The 17015-nt window shown below is 42.5% G+C and overlaps 1 protein-coding gene across 4 annotated transcripts in view; it reads left to right on the top strand.

Moving 5' to 3' along the window:
• The window catches only part of SLC16A14 (solute carrier family 16 member 14), a 516827-nt gene that overhangs the window by 330680 nt on the left and 169132 nt on the right, over positions 1-17015 (top strand). For all 4 annotated transcript variants that reach the window (XM_069213437.1, XM_069213436.1, XM_069213439.1 and 1 more), the window contains one exon: positions 15327-15617. In XM_069213437.1, coding sequence (XP_069069538.1) covers positions 15344-15617 — 274 coding nt within the window. In that variant the 5' untranslated portion in view covers positions 15327-15343. The remainder of the gene's footprint in view (positions 1-15326; positions 15618-17015) is intronic.

The following is a 17015-nucleotide window of genomic DNA, read 5'->3' as shown; positions in this document are numbered from 1 at the left end:
ATTTGCTAGTATAGAGCTCATGTGCCACAACTGAGTGTGTACACTAGGTTCAAAACCATATTTCATATAATCACAAGTATGTGTAACATACTGGTTGCTTCAGTCCTAGGTACCCTATTCACAAACCCATGCCTGTCTTTGAGGGGGGGTGGGAAGAACAACAAACAATCCCAAAATAGATGCACACCCAGGAGTGTATAGAAAGCTCAACATGTTTTTGCCTCCACACACACACCACCAGTAAGGGCTATCAACAAATTGGAGTCAGCTAAACCTTGTCCTAACCAAGGTCCACACATGTCAAAATGTACTGACCTAGGCCAACATCACATACTTCCAGTGAGGCATATTTTTCAACAGACACAGAGGAGCAAGAACACCCATGATCATGAATAGCATGCACACCTAGGCCGTTGCACTCTAGTCCCACACACTTCTAGTACAACTTGTGGAAGTAAATGCTCCTGGAAGATCCAACCTACAGTGTACTCAGTACATCGTTTAATAGGGAAGCAGCAGTTTTCAGACAAGCCATTTGCAGAAGCTATCTGGGAGAATGTCAGTCTGACATGCAGACTCAGTCCGAGACGAGTCCCAGTGCAACTCTTAATGTAACTAGTGTATTCCACATGACTCACCCCATTTCCCATAGCGGGCCCTACAGGAATGGCCTACAGACCTAAGATCAGACAAATGGATAAGCATTGGTCAACTCAAAATAAAGTGATAACTGAAATCCCACTAATGGAACAAGACTAATGATTGGGCAGCGCATCACACCTTGCAATCTGTTCAACACACAGTAGTCCATCACACATCACCAGCAAACACAAAACATACCACACATGTCAACACTCACTGTAGGTGTCGGGGTCCTCAAAACGAGCCACCTCTCCCACTGTGTACGATGCAGGTCCACCTGTAAAGCATCGAAGGAAGAATATGCTCAGAAACCGTGCACTGACAAACAATTTCAAATACAAACACAATGTGATAATCTGACATGAGTAATGAAACACTTTCAGACATGCTCATAATGCATGGAATATTTAATGGACAACATTTACATAGGATGGGTCTCCTGCTACAGTTACACACACTTCTACACACATGCAGTGGCCCGGACTGTCATGTGGTGGCAAACATGCACCTCCATTAGTGTGCAGCAACAATATAGGTGTGTATTCATCTCATCATGTGCATCCAAGAGAGACATCCAAAAGCTGGTTACTTGAGGACTGCATGACCTGTCAAACAGCCTATGTGGTCATGACACATTTGTGACAGTTAGGTACATGGTACAGAGGGCCAGGTACTTTGGCAATACCTCATGTTGTTACAGCTTCCTAAATTGATGTGTCCAAAGAATGGTGATTGGCACCAAACATAGATGTTTGTACCCTAGTCTATACCTTTGGACTGCCATCCCTAATCGGATTTTGGCACAAGTGACAATAAATACCTGTCTAATATGTTAGCTGAGGGCACCTGAGTCCTTTACAAATATGGTTCATGTTCAGATCTGGCATGTATCAATAAAATGTGAAGGAGCACATTTATCCCGAACAGGCATGGCACTTCCGTGAACACTTTCCCTACACACTAACCAGACACACATGAGACATATGTCTGGGCCACATTGCTCTCATCAATTGATGTGAAGGCAGCACTCATTTTCAGCATAATGTAGGGTTTCAAATGCCAGTCTAGCTATAGCGTCAACATATGTGGGTATGATGTTACTACATCCATACTTCACTGGCAATTGTGACCTGTAGAGTCCTGATTGCTACATTAATGTGTCGCTTGTCTGACACAAAGGCGGCACTACATTACATTCTGCTACAAGCAACCTGTATGTGTGGAAAACATGAGCTGCCTGACTGCTAGCATTTGTCATCCTTCACATAGTGCATCAATTACCCTGTATGTTTCCCTAGCATTACACACAGTCAGCTACTTATCTGGCAGATTGGGTACCAATCATCTCATGTCACTACACAGCTTTAAATTGTGGACATTTACATGATCTGTACTCACCAACATGGCCACCAATCATGATTCCCAGGTGGTCCAGCAGATCTTGCTCCCTGGAGATCAGGTCAGCCCAGCGGTGCTTCAATTGATGGTCATTCCGTTGGCTCCCATACAGACGCACCAAGTGATGGCGCACCTTCCCCCACCGGACTTTTCGGGCCTCCGTGTGATACCCCTGTATCACCCTACCCCCAGCCTCCAGAATCAGTGGGAAGAAATGGCAAACCAGCCATATGAACCACCCCAATTCCTCCTCACCCATCCTGGAAAGCCGTGGCCTACCAGACATTTAAGCATAGAAAAAGGGGAAAAGTAGTAGAAAAAAAGAAAAGGGGGAAATGGGGAAAGTTAGAGTGAGGAAATACAAAGAAAACTTAACAAATAGAAGAGCCCAACTATCCCCTATATAACACAACAGACTCCCACAGACAATAAATACAACACTCAACTGGACAAATTTATACAACACACACTCAGACAGTACAACAATATATTGATGACAAAACAACAAGTAAGATGGCACTCTGGACACAAAAGCACTAATACACAGGACAACACTTTGCACACAGCCACACAGTCTAGAATAATCAGAGACTGCAAAGTGAAAGTGAAAGTACACCCACTGTACAGAATCTGTAAACAGGATATCCTATTACATCACATCCTGCATAACATGGCCGACGTTTTTTTTCCATTATTTCATACAGGTTGTGCGTCATATTTTTTGACACACAGGAGTGCAGATAATGCAGAGTCAAAATATTTTTCATAATTGATAATTAATATTTGTTTGTGGCATAATGTACAGTTCTAGAGATGAAAATTAAGGTGCAACCAAATATGATATCTATTTATGAAAAATATTTTTGACTCTGCATTATTTGCACTCCTGTGCGTCAAAAATTATGACGCACAAGCTGTATGTGGGAAAATATGATGCATTATGACAAATATGTATTTCATTTGTCCAAATGAGTAATGGAATTTTGCATGACCAAACGTGCTAAGTGATAAACTTTGGGGTTAGCTATAGCAAATGTCCCTTATAGGATGTATAGAAGGTATTCACAGTGCAATAGTAATGATTGGCCTGAATGGATATTACACATAATTGCACACATCTGTAGGTAATTGCTGATTGCAACTTTCAAAATATGAAAGAGATACCAGGATGTATTCCTTAGCAAATTTGTGAGCACATGTATCAAGCTATTCCAAATAGCATAAAGGGCAATTAGGTAATGCAATTGTCGCCTAAACCTTTTTTGGGGGTAACCATGTGCTAATTACGAGTTAATGTAGCTAAAATATGTTTCACTATTGACATGTAGGGCACACATGCCCCTTATGCATGTGTGTGCTTCACATGTGCATAAAAAAATTCTTTTTGGGGTGCAGCAGAGGGAGACTTAGGCCCCCAGCACCCTGGGGTTTGCTGTTCCTGACTTGCAACTTTATCCAAGGTTTTCCCAAATTCAGTAATGCTAAACCATTGGCAGCAGGCCCATAGATGCAAATTGAGTATGATTCTCTGTTTGCTAATCTGCAATCCATTTGCCCATTTGACGTTTGCCCTATTAATTCTTTGGAGAATTCTGACATACCATTTAGCATTGATTTAATAGCAAATTCTCAACGTTCCTTATGTAATGATAGCAAATAGGTTGTTGATGTATGTGGCCCTTTATGCATTACCTGGTTTAGTGGCATGTTTCATTCTTCCTGCCAGGTTACAACTGGGACACTACTGTGATAGGCTGCTTGCAACCATTTTGTTGATTGGATGGTACATGTACATGTGTGTGGTCCAATGTTGATCCAGTATCAACTGTTAAGGTGTATGTTGTCACTGTAACGTCCAGGTCTCATCATGAGTTATTGGCAGCTAATCGTGTATCTAATGAGTATCGTTTGTAGCTAAATGTGACTAAAGTCATTGAGGACATGGTAACCTACACGTGGATGGTCCCACCCTGTCACTGAAGACGTGTAATGAGACTTTCAACTGGGCAACCGTGATGTGCTGAGTGAGAGAATGTCTCAGGTGTCTGGATCCGGCATGTGTCATTGCAACATTTGTACTCTAGTTGGCCTCTGTGGATGGAAATGCATCAGGAAACATCATAGCCTCTGTGCAGAAGTAAATGGCTGGTATTCAGCACACACGAGCCATCTCTATTATTTGAACAATGTTACTCAGCGTGTGAACTGTCAGGGTCCTCATATGTGTTGACTTTTCATGGACATTATCTGAGGTTGCTGCTTCTGCTGGAGGCCACGTACACCATCAAAGGCTATGGGCCAGGTACACTGTCACACTTTGTAGTTTAGGCATTAATGAGGCCCAGACAACGGATGGGCCATGATTTAGCTATTCAAGGGCACTGTCACAAATATGATACAAAGAAAAGTCAGATGATGCAATACAATGTATTTGAGTATATATTGATGAGGCAAATGACAAATTAGCCCCTGAGGAAAGAGAGGTTTTGGACAGCAAGTGTGGTCCATAGGTGGCCACCTGGTATCTTTAGGGTGACCCACGGACAGGTGCCAGTCAGGCTGACAGGATGCTGGGTCAATCAGGAGCCAGCTCTTTCACAAATTACATGATCAGTGGTCTGACTAGGACTGGTCAGAGGGAGGAGTAGACAGTTGACATGTCACACTGTGTATGTCCTGTGTTGTTTTGAAGGTGACACATGAACCCTGATAAAGTGTTACACGGCAACATTAGTAGCAATGCTTAGTGGTGTAATTGCCCAAATGTCTACATCTATGCTGTAGGAGGCATCAGCAGGGACGGGGCATGTAAATTTGGGTGGTGTGCATGGAGGGGATCACTGGTGTGGCCTCCATCAGTGTCTCACTAGTCCTGTCGGATGAGATTTGCTTTAAAATGGCCTACAGTACCTTTCACACAAGAATCAATCTACAGGTGATACCAGGCCTTAAAAACTCCAAGCCAGTGTATTATATGAGCTGAGTTCCATGCAGTGAGATGGTACTATGACAATGGTAGGCATAGGAAAGGGTGCGGCACACTGGATGACTCTTGTGAGTGTGTGTATGTAGATGAGGGAATCTCAGGGTACACATATCAGCATTCCAGGGACCTCTTCAGACAGGTGGGGTCTGACCAGGCGCATGGGTGTGTAAGGTTTTTAGAAAAGGGCTGACATGTAGATGGGATGTGATGTGCTGGATGCTTGTCATATGTGTGGCACTTGTGCTGTGTATGTTCTGCTTATGTGTAACTCTAGTGACAGATAGTCATTGCAAAGATTGTATGTAGTTGGAATTACTGCTGCCAAGAGTCTGGTAATACATTCCTGTTCCTGAAGCAAAAACCTGTCAACTGCCTGATGTATGAGGCCTGTTTTCCCCTAGTTGAGTGATGGTGTTTTAGTTGTGTGCCATCTGCTGCGATGAACCATGTTTCCTACATGTATATGTGTAATAGGTGTGGTCCTCAGCTATTGCCCTTCAAAGGTGAACTGTATAGGATGTCAGTCATTTACATTGTGTGTGTATGTGACCGTTGTATGATAGGCATTACATTTGTAGTGTATTTTTCTGTGTCCTGATTGTTATATCATTAATGCTCCATGAGACAACATTCTTCTTCTGATATTTAGAGCTAAAAGTGTGCAGAAATGAATAACCAGACCATGATGTGGTGTTTATTATCAGTGTTTATTTACAATAGTTCATTAAGTGGTGATGGTGATAATAATTAAAATAAATTGTTCACAATGTGTTGGCGCCTACGCACTCCAGCAGCCGTGTTTGGTTGTTCCCCCTCCTGTTGCAGGGCAGCATCCTCCTCTTCCTCGTCTTCAGGCATGTATGGGTCTGGTTCGAGGAGGGGAATGTTCCTTTTGACACAAATGTTGTACAAAATTGCACATGTGAGGATGATCCTACAGACCATCTCGGGGGAATATAGTAGGCTACCACCAGTGATGTCGAGGCAGCGGAACCTTGACTTGAGGATGCCGAAGGTCCGCTCGACAATGCTGCGTGTCCTCTTATGGGCCTCGTTGTATGCCCGCTCTGCAGCAGTACTCGGGTTGCCAAATGGTGCCATTATCCATGGCTGGATGCCATACCCCTGATCAGCTGAAAGAGAAAAAGAATGGGATCATGTTGATGTAGCTGGCACTATTGAAAAGACCTTTAATGGCAGTAGTTGTCTTGTGTTGTCTGTGACTCTTTTGTGTACTGATGTGACATCCTATACTTGTAGGCTATACCATCTGCATTGTGTTGTTTCCTTGGCTGAGCAAGTGTTTGTCTGCTAACCGTTTGTCAGCAGTATGTTTTGGGATTTTCAGTGCAGTGTGCCCTCCCTAGCATTGTGACTTGTGATACAGGTGTCCTTGTGTCTTCACTTGGGGTGAGTAGATAGTTAGCACCTTCATATGAAAGTACCCTGGACATCCCATACCTTTAGACTTAGGCAGTGTATTAATGTAAAGGTCATTGGGACACTTACAATTTGCAAGGTTACATTTCGGCTACCACACTCATTAATGTCTTCACATTAGGCTGTACACTTATTTCAGATGTGTGACACACGGCTACATACGGTTCAATGCTGACTTAAGAAACATGGCTAGTGATGTCAGGACCTCAGTGTGTTCCTGTCTAGATGTTGCTGTTGTGGTGTATGTGTTGTGTGTCCTAGAGGGTTGCTGTGCAGTGTGTATATAAGTAGGTTTTTGTACTTACCAACAAGTAGTCCATTGCCATACCGTCCATCTTGGAAGTGTTGGTTGATGGTGCAGTGACGGAAGATGAATGAGTCATGGACACTCCCAGGATATTTAGCCACGATGTTGGTGATCAATCCCTGGTGATCGACAATGGCCTGCACGTTGATTGAATGTGTGTGCTTCCTGTTGCGGTAGATGTGTTCAGTTGCAGCAGTGGCACAAGGCGTACATGTGTGCAGTCGATTGCACCAAGGACGTGTGGGAAGCCACTGATTGCGTAGAACCCCTGTTTAGTTTCCTGCTGCTTCTGCAGTGTGTTAGGGAAGCAGATGTGGCGGGTGTCAGTCGAATGATGGCATCCAGTACTTTGGGCAGAAATGCGGAGAATGATGGTTGTGATATTCCGCCTACCAGGGCACCAGTTGTTTGAAAAGAGCCACTTGCCAGCATGTGGAGTACGGCAAGCAGCTTTGTTTCTGTTGGTATGGTGTGGGGTGTCACCAAAGTGGGGGCCAACTGCTGTTCAATGTTGCACAGCAGCTGCTGAATGGCCTGCCAGTTCAGCCGGTACCTCTGTATGATGTCGTGTTCCCTGAGGCCCTGAAGGGTGGTTCTTGGGTGGAATATCCTCTCCTGCCTTCTGCGCTGCCTTTGGGGTCCCTGCTGGTGTTGTTGTAGCTGCTGTTGTTGCTGCTGGGCTCTGCGTCTGCATGCACGCTGGATTAGAATGACCTCCATGGCTCCCTGTTGCTGCTCTGCTGCTCTGCTGTTTGTTTTGTTTGTTCTGATTAAATGCAGGTGTGTTTGCCCCATTTTAACGCCTGCCCTGACCCAGGCGTTAAATTTTGACGCAAATCGGGCTGTGCGTCATTTTCTCGCTCCGCCTCCCGGCCGTGCGTCATTTTTGCTTGAAAGCATAAATATGACGCACGGCCGTTTAAGTCATTTTTTGGATGGGAACGCCTACCATGCATATCATTAATGCAGGGCAGGTTGCCGCATCCAAAAAATGACGCACACAGCGGAATTTTGACGTCCGCGGGCTCGGGCGTCAAAGTTTAAATACGGGGCAACGTTTGCGCTGATTGTGCGTCAAACGTTTTGACGCACAATCGGCGCAAACGGAGTATAAATATGCCCCTGACTGCCTTCCCTGCAGTTACTAAATCAAATTGAGTTGTAGATCTGAATATCTCACAACCGACATTTCTTTACTCTGATCAAGCTTGAAAGTAAAATTAGGATTCAAAATTGGCTCATGCCTCAAGGTAATTTAAAGTGTTTTTTACAATGAAATAAGAACAAAAAGATGTATGTCATTAGCCAAGGTGTTTTAAAGCAGTTATTTTTCAATTAGGAATTTGATTTTTGAAAACAAAAGCATTGTCTTCTAGCCTTCACTTTAAAAAAATCACTTTTTTGCTCTCCGGATGGCGTTGAATCACTAAATGCAGCTTTTGAAGCAAGTGTTCTCTTTCATCAGAACACTACTTCATTAAGAGGATGTTGCAGTGAATGCTTTTGGGGGCACCTGGTAACGATAAGCGCAAACATGGGTATTTTCTTTGGTGTCAGCACTGTGTATCTCTGTCACTGATGTTTACACTGACTCAGACACAAATTCAATTAGTCGCACTGGTGAACATATGTTTTGCTCCTAGCAGTAAGCACTTCAAAATTAGTCATGGGGAGTTTTCACCTCAATGTACATTTTTCAACCAAAACATGTTTTTCATTGGTATTTGCTGACCACTGACCATTTTCCTTTAGATTCTCTTGTTCTGTTTCCAAATTCTACTGAATGGTACCCCCTCCAGGAAGCAGAATCATTAACTTTTGTGATATTTTCTTTCATTTATACTTTTTTCATATTTAGATTTTACGGAGGGTGTCGCTTGCACCACTCATGGGAAACACATTGTATTCTATAAATATTTCAAGGAACTTTGGTTCAGCCTTTTTGGGACATCGGCTTCGTTGACTCACGAACCTTCCTTCGTTAATAGGCTTGACACATTGTCCATCACATCTTGGATCAGCCCAAAGAAGTATTTTAGTCTCACCTTCTTTTTGTTGGCTATTTCGATGTATCTCTCTACCTCCACTGAAAGGTACGAGGGACCATTTTACATATGAAAAATAAACTTTGTCACCCCACACATTTAGAACTTCATCTAATCCATGCAATGCATTTTTTTCATGCAGTGAATGCACACATCAACCTTTTCCAGTGTTGTGAACTTCAGTAGCATTTTTATAGCAGTTGTCAGCGATCAGGCACGATGGTCCGCACTAAAACTTGCATTTATTTCATTTAGAACAGCCTCAGCACTAAAGAGTAAACAATCTCTCTACAAGACAATTGCAGCAGGTGCATCTGGAGAATGGGCAGTTTTACAAAGAAACATCTTTGGGCAGTGTCCAGTTTCTTTATTATGAACATCACGATATGATTGGAAGGATCATACAATTTGAAATGCACTAAACAGTAGGCTGTAGAAGTTCACCAACTTTGTTCCAAATTAGAACATACCCACTCAATCAGCACACCAAGCAGAGTGTTATTTTGTGCATATTCACCAGTTGCCTGTTGTCCTTTTCGATAATGTAGTAAGTGGTCCCAAGACTGGAGTTGACTGAGGATGAATTTATTCACATGTACAGAGGTGCACGATGGTGGAGGGTGAACACCCAGGAGGTCCTCCACCGCCAGCACCAGTAAACTGCCAGAACTCAAGCCGTAACATTCTATATACTACATCATAGTATCCTTGCATTGGAAGGGCATAGGACTCCAATGCATGCTTAACAGTGTTGGGAACTACTACTGAAAACTACTAAAATATAACACACACCAGAATGTTGGTCTTACTTAAACTCTTCAAGAACATCTGCCTATATGAAGGCAGAATCAAATAGTACCCAGATGCTGATTACTTAGTCAAAGAAGAAGGTGTAGTTTCTCTGCCTTCATTCAGAGGAAGGGTAAAAGGGCAAAGCACTAAAGTCTTTAATTAATATTAGGTTTAGATAGTCACACACAAAGATACAAAATAAATATATTGTGGCCTGAGAAGGTAAGATGAATTAAAATTAAGTTACTCAAATAACAAGACAAATGGCAAAAAGACCTGCACAACAGAATTTAATTTAGAAGGTAAAAAAGTTCCATGAATTATATATGCATGCAGTGTTAGTTTTGAAGCACAAAACTAGCGATGGTGCAAAGATGCTTAGTGTTGTCATCAATGATATCAATGATGTAATTTCAGATGTTGCAGGATGTTATCAGTGGTGCCATAGAACATGTAATACATGATGTAACATGTGAGGTAATTACCACTGAATAGCAAGGGAATAAGTTCTAATTACTCAAAGTCATGAGTTATACTTACTTGAGGTAACTGTAACTGGTGAATTTGCTTTGTTACATTAAAGTGGTCCGTTTAGCCTTTCTTTTTTACATGAATTTCTAAGGTTTTTTATTTAAAGTAAGATAATACAATTTATAAGTATAATATCACTTTAATATTGGAGAGAAGCAAATGTACCACATCCTATGTGTTCCATAATAGTTGACTTTATCAAAGGCCTCTCTTTGTACATACACTGTCTAAACCCTTTGCTGTTAAATTGTTACAATCAATTGTCTTTGTGTCAACATTAAATTAATGTAAATTGATGTCTTTAGAAAATTCATAAACTGGTTATACCTAGTCACTGTAACCCTAATAGCGAGATGGCTTGGATTCTGCCAATTAATTTAATCTCGCCAGTCCGACAGCCAATAATGATGTCATCAATATACAAAAACTAATGTTTTCTCCTCTTACCAAATACTATTTGTGCAAACATGACTTTTTCTGCTCACTACAAGTAGTAGTTCTTTCTTGTTTCCTCCTGCAATTGAATATATTGATTGTTTGGTGGCACAAGATATTCGTTTTAATAGCATATTGAGAAAGATTTAGGGCCTCATTCCGACCCTGGCGGTGTAGCACCGCCAACAGGCTGGCGGCGCTACATGGGCAATTCTGACCGCGGCGGTAAAGCCGCGGTCAGAAAAGGGCAACCGGCGGTTTTCCGCCGGCTTACCCCTGCCCAAGGGAATCCTCCATGGGGATTCCGACCCCCTTTCCGCCATCCTGTTCCTGGCGGTTGTTACCTCCAGGAACAGGATGGCGGGAACGGGTGTCGTGGGGCCCCTGGGGGCCCCTGCAGTGCCCATGCCACTGGCATGGGCACTGCAGGGGCCCCCTAACAGGGCCCCACATAGATTTTCAGTGTCTGCGTGGCAGACACTGAAAATCGCGACGGGTGCAACTACACCCGTCGCACCCCTTCCACTCCGCCGGCTCCATTCGGAGCCGGCATCCTCATGGAAGGGGGTTTCCCGCTGGGCGGGCGGGCGGCCTTCTGGCGGTCGCCAATCCGCCCAGCGGGAAACTCAGAATTACCGCGGCGGTCTTTTGACCGCGCGGCGGTATTCTGATGGCGGGACTTTGGCGGGCGGCCTCCGCCGCCCGTCAAAGTCAGAATGACGCCCTTAGTCTGCGACACCTTATACATTTGTAAGTCAGTTAAAATATCATTCACAAAACCGGCTTTTATTTGGCAGGTCTGTTTTTTTCTCCAAAATTTGATGGTGGAAACACCCTTCTGTAGTAGTGCCCAATGTCTCTGTGGGCCCTCTGAGTCCAGTGTCCCACTCTGCAGCACAAGGATGTTAAAAATTCAAAGAACTACATTCAGTGCTTTTTCTCTAGCTACTTTTGAATTTGAAGCTTGCTGCTTTTATTCATAGGATAGTCCCTCTTTATGTTTCATTCTACCTTAATTATATGTTACGAATTCACAGAGGTTAGTATCACATGTTTAGCTTTAATTAACTAGTTTTGGAAATCTCCTTGGCCTACAAGACACTTTGGGGGTTGTTACAACTTTGGAGGAGGTGTTAATCCGTCCCAAAAGTGACGGTAAAGTGACGGATATACCACCAGCCGTATTACGAGTCCATTATATCCTATGGAACTCGTAATACGGCTGGTGGTATATCCGTCACTTTACCGTCACTTTTGGGATGGATTAACACCTCCTCCAAAGTTGTAATAACCCCCTTTATCTTTTTCTGTCATTGTTTGTAGAAGAGCCATCCACCTGCTTTGAGGTTTCTTCCTTCTATATTTAATTTCAAACAGAGGCATCAGAGATTTTGTTTTTCTATGAACCTGATCATGCATTTCTTTTGTTTTAGCCTTTGTTGACCTATGCTTTTTTGAAGATGAATGATATTTCCAGTATTCCAGTATCTGACGGGTGTTCTGGATAGCTTTGCAAGAGTGTTTTTTTCCCCTTGCTTGTTTTGTCTGCTACGTCTGCAACCACAGTAACTGTTGCATTACATTGCAGTATGCACACCCTCGGGTGATTCATGGCAGAGAATGGGTTGTCTCAGCCTTGTTCTTGCTCATTTTAAACATGTATAGTTTGTTTCATTGTGTAAACATGTCTATTGCAAATTGCTCCATTGCTCAAAACAGTTAGATACATATCCTAGTAAGTTTTTAATTTATATAGTATATGACTATGTTTGACCACCTGGTGTACCAGATATCAATCTACAAATATATTAAAAAATCTCAAATAATTACAGTTCAGGATAATATTTATCAATGCAAGGAGAAATGTATTGTTCACAAATATAAGCTCAATTGTATTGTTATTTATGTCTACTGAAAGTCATCTTTTCCATCTGGGATGTTTGTGTGCAAACATTGTGTAGCCAAAATAATGCTTCTTAAATTGTTCATTCTGTAGTTACATTTCAGTGTATCCTCGAAGTTGGAATCATGTTTGCAATCAAATGAAAGGAAAAATATGTCACTAGATTGTGGTAGGAAATAGTTATTGCCGCAACTAATTTGCTTAGAGTTGGTCTTTATTTTTGCAACTTTTCCCACAAATAGCAACAGAATGGATGGTTAGCAGTCTAAAACAGTTTACATTTTTCACTTTTCCAATTGAAGGTAGCCGTACTTTCTATAGTTCTATCTTTTTAAATCCCCTATTAAGTCACTTTGAAGTACATAATCAACTATTTAGTTATTAGATTGGGATAAAGCCTCTGACATACAGTAAGATTTTGTCTAAAGTCAATTGGCACCTTACTTTATCTGCTTGCTTTCTACTATTGTATCATTATTTCTGGTTTAAATTTTGATACATTTCTAAATCTGCAGAGAAGCTTATAATTCACTTGGAAAGGGTCCTTAAAAGCTTGCTGACATGTTTTTAACAGAGACAATAACAAAATCTACTCACATTTTAAGAGAAAAACTATCAAATGGTGCATATTCTAAGTAATGCCATGATTTTGCCGCTCTCAAGCAAGGTGTTGGTGCTTGAATAATTTTTCTAAAGTAGTGTTCCAAGAATGTTTAGTGTTTTGTGTGAAATCTTCTGGCTCCATGTCTAAGTGTCAGAGATCTTTGTTGATTTATGAAAATTTTGCTTACGTTTTCCTGCATGATGTTCTTGGGAAGGATTTTCAGACATGGAGCCTGATTTAAGTTTGGCAGAGGGCATTCCTCTGTTACAAATGTGACAGATATCCCGTCTGCTGTATTACAATCCCATTATAGCCTATGGAGCTCATAATAGAGGGGGCAGGGTAGCCGTCACGCTTGTGACTGAGTAACCCATCTGCCAAACTCTAAATCATGCCATAGTCATTTGGCACTTCTTGTCTTCTGTAACAAACCCAGCTTGAAGTCCTCTGATTGCACCAGAAGCGGATGAAACCTGGCCAAAACATCAAGCAAAAGTCACATCTGAGGCTCCAGATATTGTTTTACAAATTATTTTAGGGAAATATTCCACTTGCCCCCAGTCATCTCTTAACATTTTACCAAATTGGCATCCAGTCTCTATGTAAACAAATAAATGTGACAAATGTAGGTGTAACATCCACACCATTAATTTATTCTAAACTTGCTTTTCATAACTTTGTTGCATTGATGTACAAGTTGGATGCTCAAAATGTTGGGTGGGGCATTAACTTCCATTTGGTCTCTACTGCCAATGAATAGCTTATGATACCACGATTTTAGTTAAATTGTCAAATCTGGTTCCTTGTTGTTGTACTCTTAAAATAACATGTTTCACGTTCGCCATGGGTCTTTTTACATTGAAGAACAGTTCTCACTTCCTTTATTGCATATTTAGTATGCATATAAAGGGGAGTACTTGTGAAAATGTATATGGTGAAGTAAACGTTTTTTATTTCGCCTCTGTTAAGTAACTGAAAAAAATTTGTCTTCAGACAGCAAATCAGGCAAGAGGATATAGTAATACCCCAATAATTGTCTAGCCCCAGGCCACATTCAAGTAGAGTTTACCCCAAGAGCGTCTGGTAAACTTTGAAAGTGGTGTGACTAGAGTCTATATCCCTCATGCCGGCTACCCCTTCCATGCCCTGCTCTCTGATGAACAGGCATACACAAGCAGGCAGAAAAACTCAGATATGCTCATTAACATACACAAACACCCAGTCAAAGCCACTCTCTCACTCAATGCTTTCCTTCAGTGGCTCTGCATCTCCTGATCTATTTCCTATTGGCCCAGGTCATACTCAGATGCCGACAGCAGAAGGCTGTAAAAGAGGGGCAGCAGGCTCCAGTGCAGCAGCCACATAGTGCTAGACACTAGCATGGTTTAGTAGGCAGATAGCAGCTATTAAGTTATGTATCACCTCAATCATGCAAAAACTGAACTCCAACACATGAGCAGTATGGGGCTCAGAGGAGAGGGCAAAGAAATGCAACAGAAGCAAGGGCAGCGAAGAGCACAGGAAGCAGACTGAGAGCCCTCTGTGTCTTAGATATCCCAATTCCTCCTTTCATTGCCTAACCTAGAAGGCGGCAACATTTGGCCCACAGAACCCAGCACACATAATTTTTCCATCCACCCACAAGCCAGGGAACAATTGCAGCTTTGAGAGGCCTACCTGCTCTCACTTCTGCCTCACAGTCACTCACTGAACGTGCATGTTTTTGGTGTTATTCAAGTCACCTATATCACATGCCCAATGTGTCTAAGCGTTGCTCTGCTGCTCTTCTACTGCCAGACTGGAATGAAAGCAGTAGACCATATTGTCTCTCCTAACCTCCACGGTCTTCTGGGCACAGGGGAGTACTCTTGCACCTGCCCCTAACGACTGGCTCCTGAGGGCTTTCTTGGCCAACATGAGTCACTACGTTTTAATGCTGTGGTAAATTGTCCATTTTCCAGTTGCCATGCGCCAACAGAGGATTTTAAATAAGTTTTCACAATTATTTGATTGTGTATTGCTTAATTCCTCTCATGAGTTTAAGAAACCAAAGCACATGTCAGAAACTACACAAAAAAATAGGAGCGAGACCTTACTACCTCACCTAAGTGGAGGCACAACCCTGGATAAATGAGAAGAGAACTAAGCTGGTTTGCTTGACTTAGAAAAGCAAAATGTATGCAAAACATAAATTTCATTTTGTAGTGTATGTTTAGTGTAACCATCTGTTATTTTTATTGCAGGATACTATAAGAACAAAATGGGCACCAATGGTGAAGATATTGATGGTGACTCTGAAGATGACTTAAAAGTTAAGTTAAAAGTTAATTCGAAAAGAGAAAGACTGAATCCTAGCATAGACCGAGGATGGGCCTGGATGCTCGTGCTGTCCTCCTTCCTTATACATATACTTGTCATGGGCTCACAGATGGCATTGGGAATATTAAACATGGAGTGGCTTGAGGAGTTCAATCAAAGTCGAGGTTTGACGGCGTGGGTTAGCTCCCTCAGCATGGGCATCACGCTGATTGTTGGTGAGAATTAATTTATTTATTTATTTGCAAAATACCTTTACTGTTGGTTCTATTCTAGTGAATGCATTTAATACAGGGTGCCAACAGACCCTAATTACCTCTGACTCTATTACTACCTAATCTTTTCTTCCAGTAATTCCTGCTATATGGATCCATGAGAAGGGCAGAAGATAACCAGGTATTTTAAGAAATACAAAATTATTAATAGAGCATCTGATCACACTTAGAAGGCCATTACTATGTTAATGTTGTTGTTTCGCTTTTGAAAGTCAAGACATTTCAAAGTGATTGTAGTTGAAATCCCTACATTACCTTGCAATTCTAGATGCCATTGTACATGGCTCTTTTTCTTTGAGAACAGCAGTGATATCACAAGTTACACATATAGGCCCTCATTACAGGTTTGGCAGACGACCTCTGCCACACGGCCGGCCCTATTACAGGTTCACCAAAAGGCCGGTGGGCGGAAACTACATTTCTGACCACTTGCCCTGCAATGAACAGGGCCTTCACATTGCAGCCTGCTCGTAATCGAGCCAGTGGCAATGTGGTGGTGTGGCAGGTGCATAATTTGGGCAGTGGAATACGCAACGGGGCTGTGCATGGGGGCCCCTGCACTGCCCATGCAAAGTGCATGGGCAGTGCAGGGGTCCCGGACGATCCCATTCCACCAGCCTTTTCATGGTGGTTTAACTGCCATGGAAAGGCTGGCGATATGGGGACTCGTAATCCTCATAACAGCACTGCTTACAGCACTGCCCTGAAGGATTACACCCGCTGGGACTGCCAGGCTGCTGGCTGGCGGCAGCATGGCTGTGTCGGAGGTCTGACCATGGCGTCTCCGCCACGGCCGTAATATGGCGGTCCCACCGCCAGCCCTTTGGCGGCGGGACTGCCACCGCCAGTCCGTTGGCGGTGGGACCGCCACCGCAAGTCTGTTGGTCAGTAGACCATCAGACTCGTAATGAGGGCCATAATATTTGATTTAATTAGTAAAAGTGACTGCATTAAATCAATGTATACAGTACTATATATTGTGTTCTGTCTTATTTCCTATGCAATGTTTATGCTTTTTGTGATACCATTTGGTATGTTTTGTTAGAATTTAGCTTTGTACTTAACTCCTTTCCTTCAATGTCATTGGAGAGGAGGGGATCCATGACTACTGGATAAAGGTACCCCTATGGACTTAAATGTGCATTTCTCTGTTTTGCCTCATTCCCGTCACAACATCTACTTTTCTGAGGAGATTGCGGTTCATCTTGCACTTGACTAAGTTGGCCTCAAGCTGAAGGGTCACTCAATTTTATCATTATCTTTTAACTCCCTGTTTCCCAGGATGTTGCACCTGTCTTCAGGCCTCTACAGTTAAAAATGACTTGTAAGTTAGATAGGTAA

Source organism: Pleurodeles waltl, chromosome 11 (genome assembly GCF_031143425.1).
Source record: "Pleurodeles waltl isolate 20211129_DDA chromosome 11, aPleWal1.hap1.20221129, whole genome shotgun sequence".
In the NCBI taxonomy this organism is placed as follows: domain Eukaryota; kingdom Metazoa; phylum Chordata; class Amphibia; order Caudata; family Salamandridae; genus Pleurodeles; species Pleurodeles waltl.
Note: the sequence above shows the minus strand (reverse complement) of the source record. Positions and strands in the feature narration are given on the sequence as shown.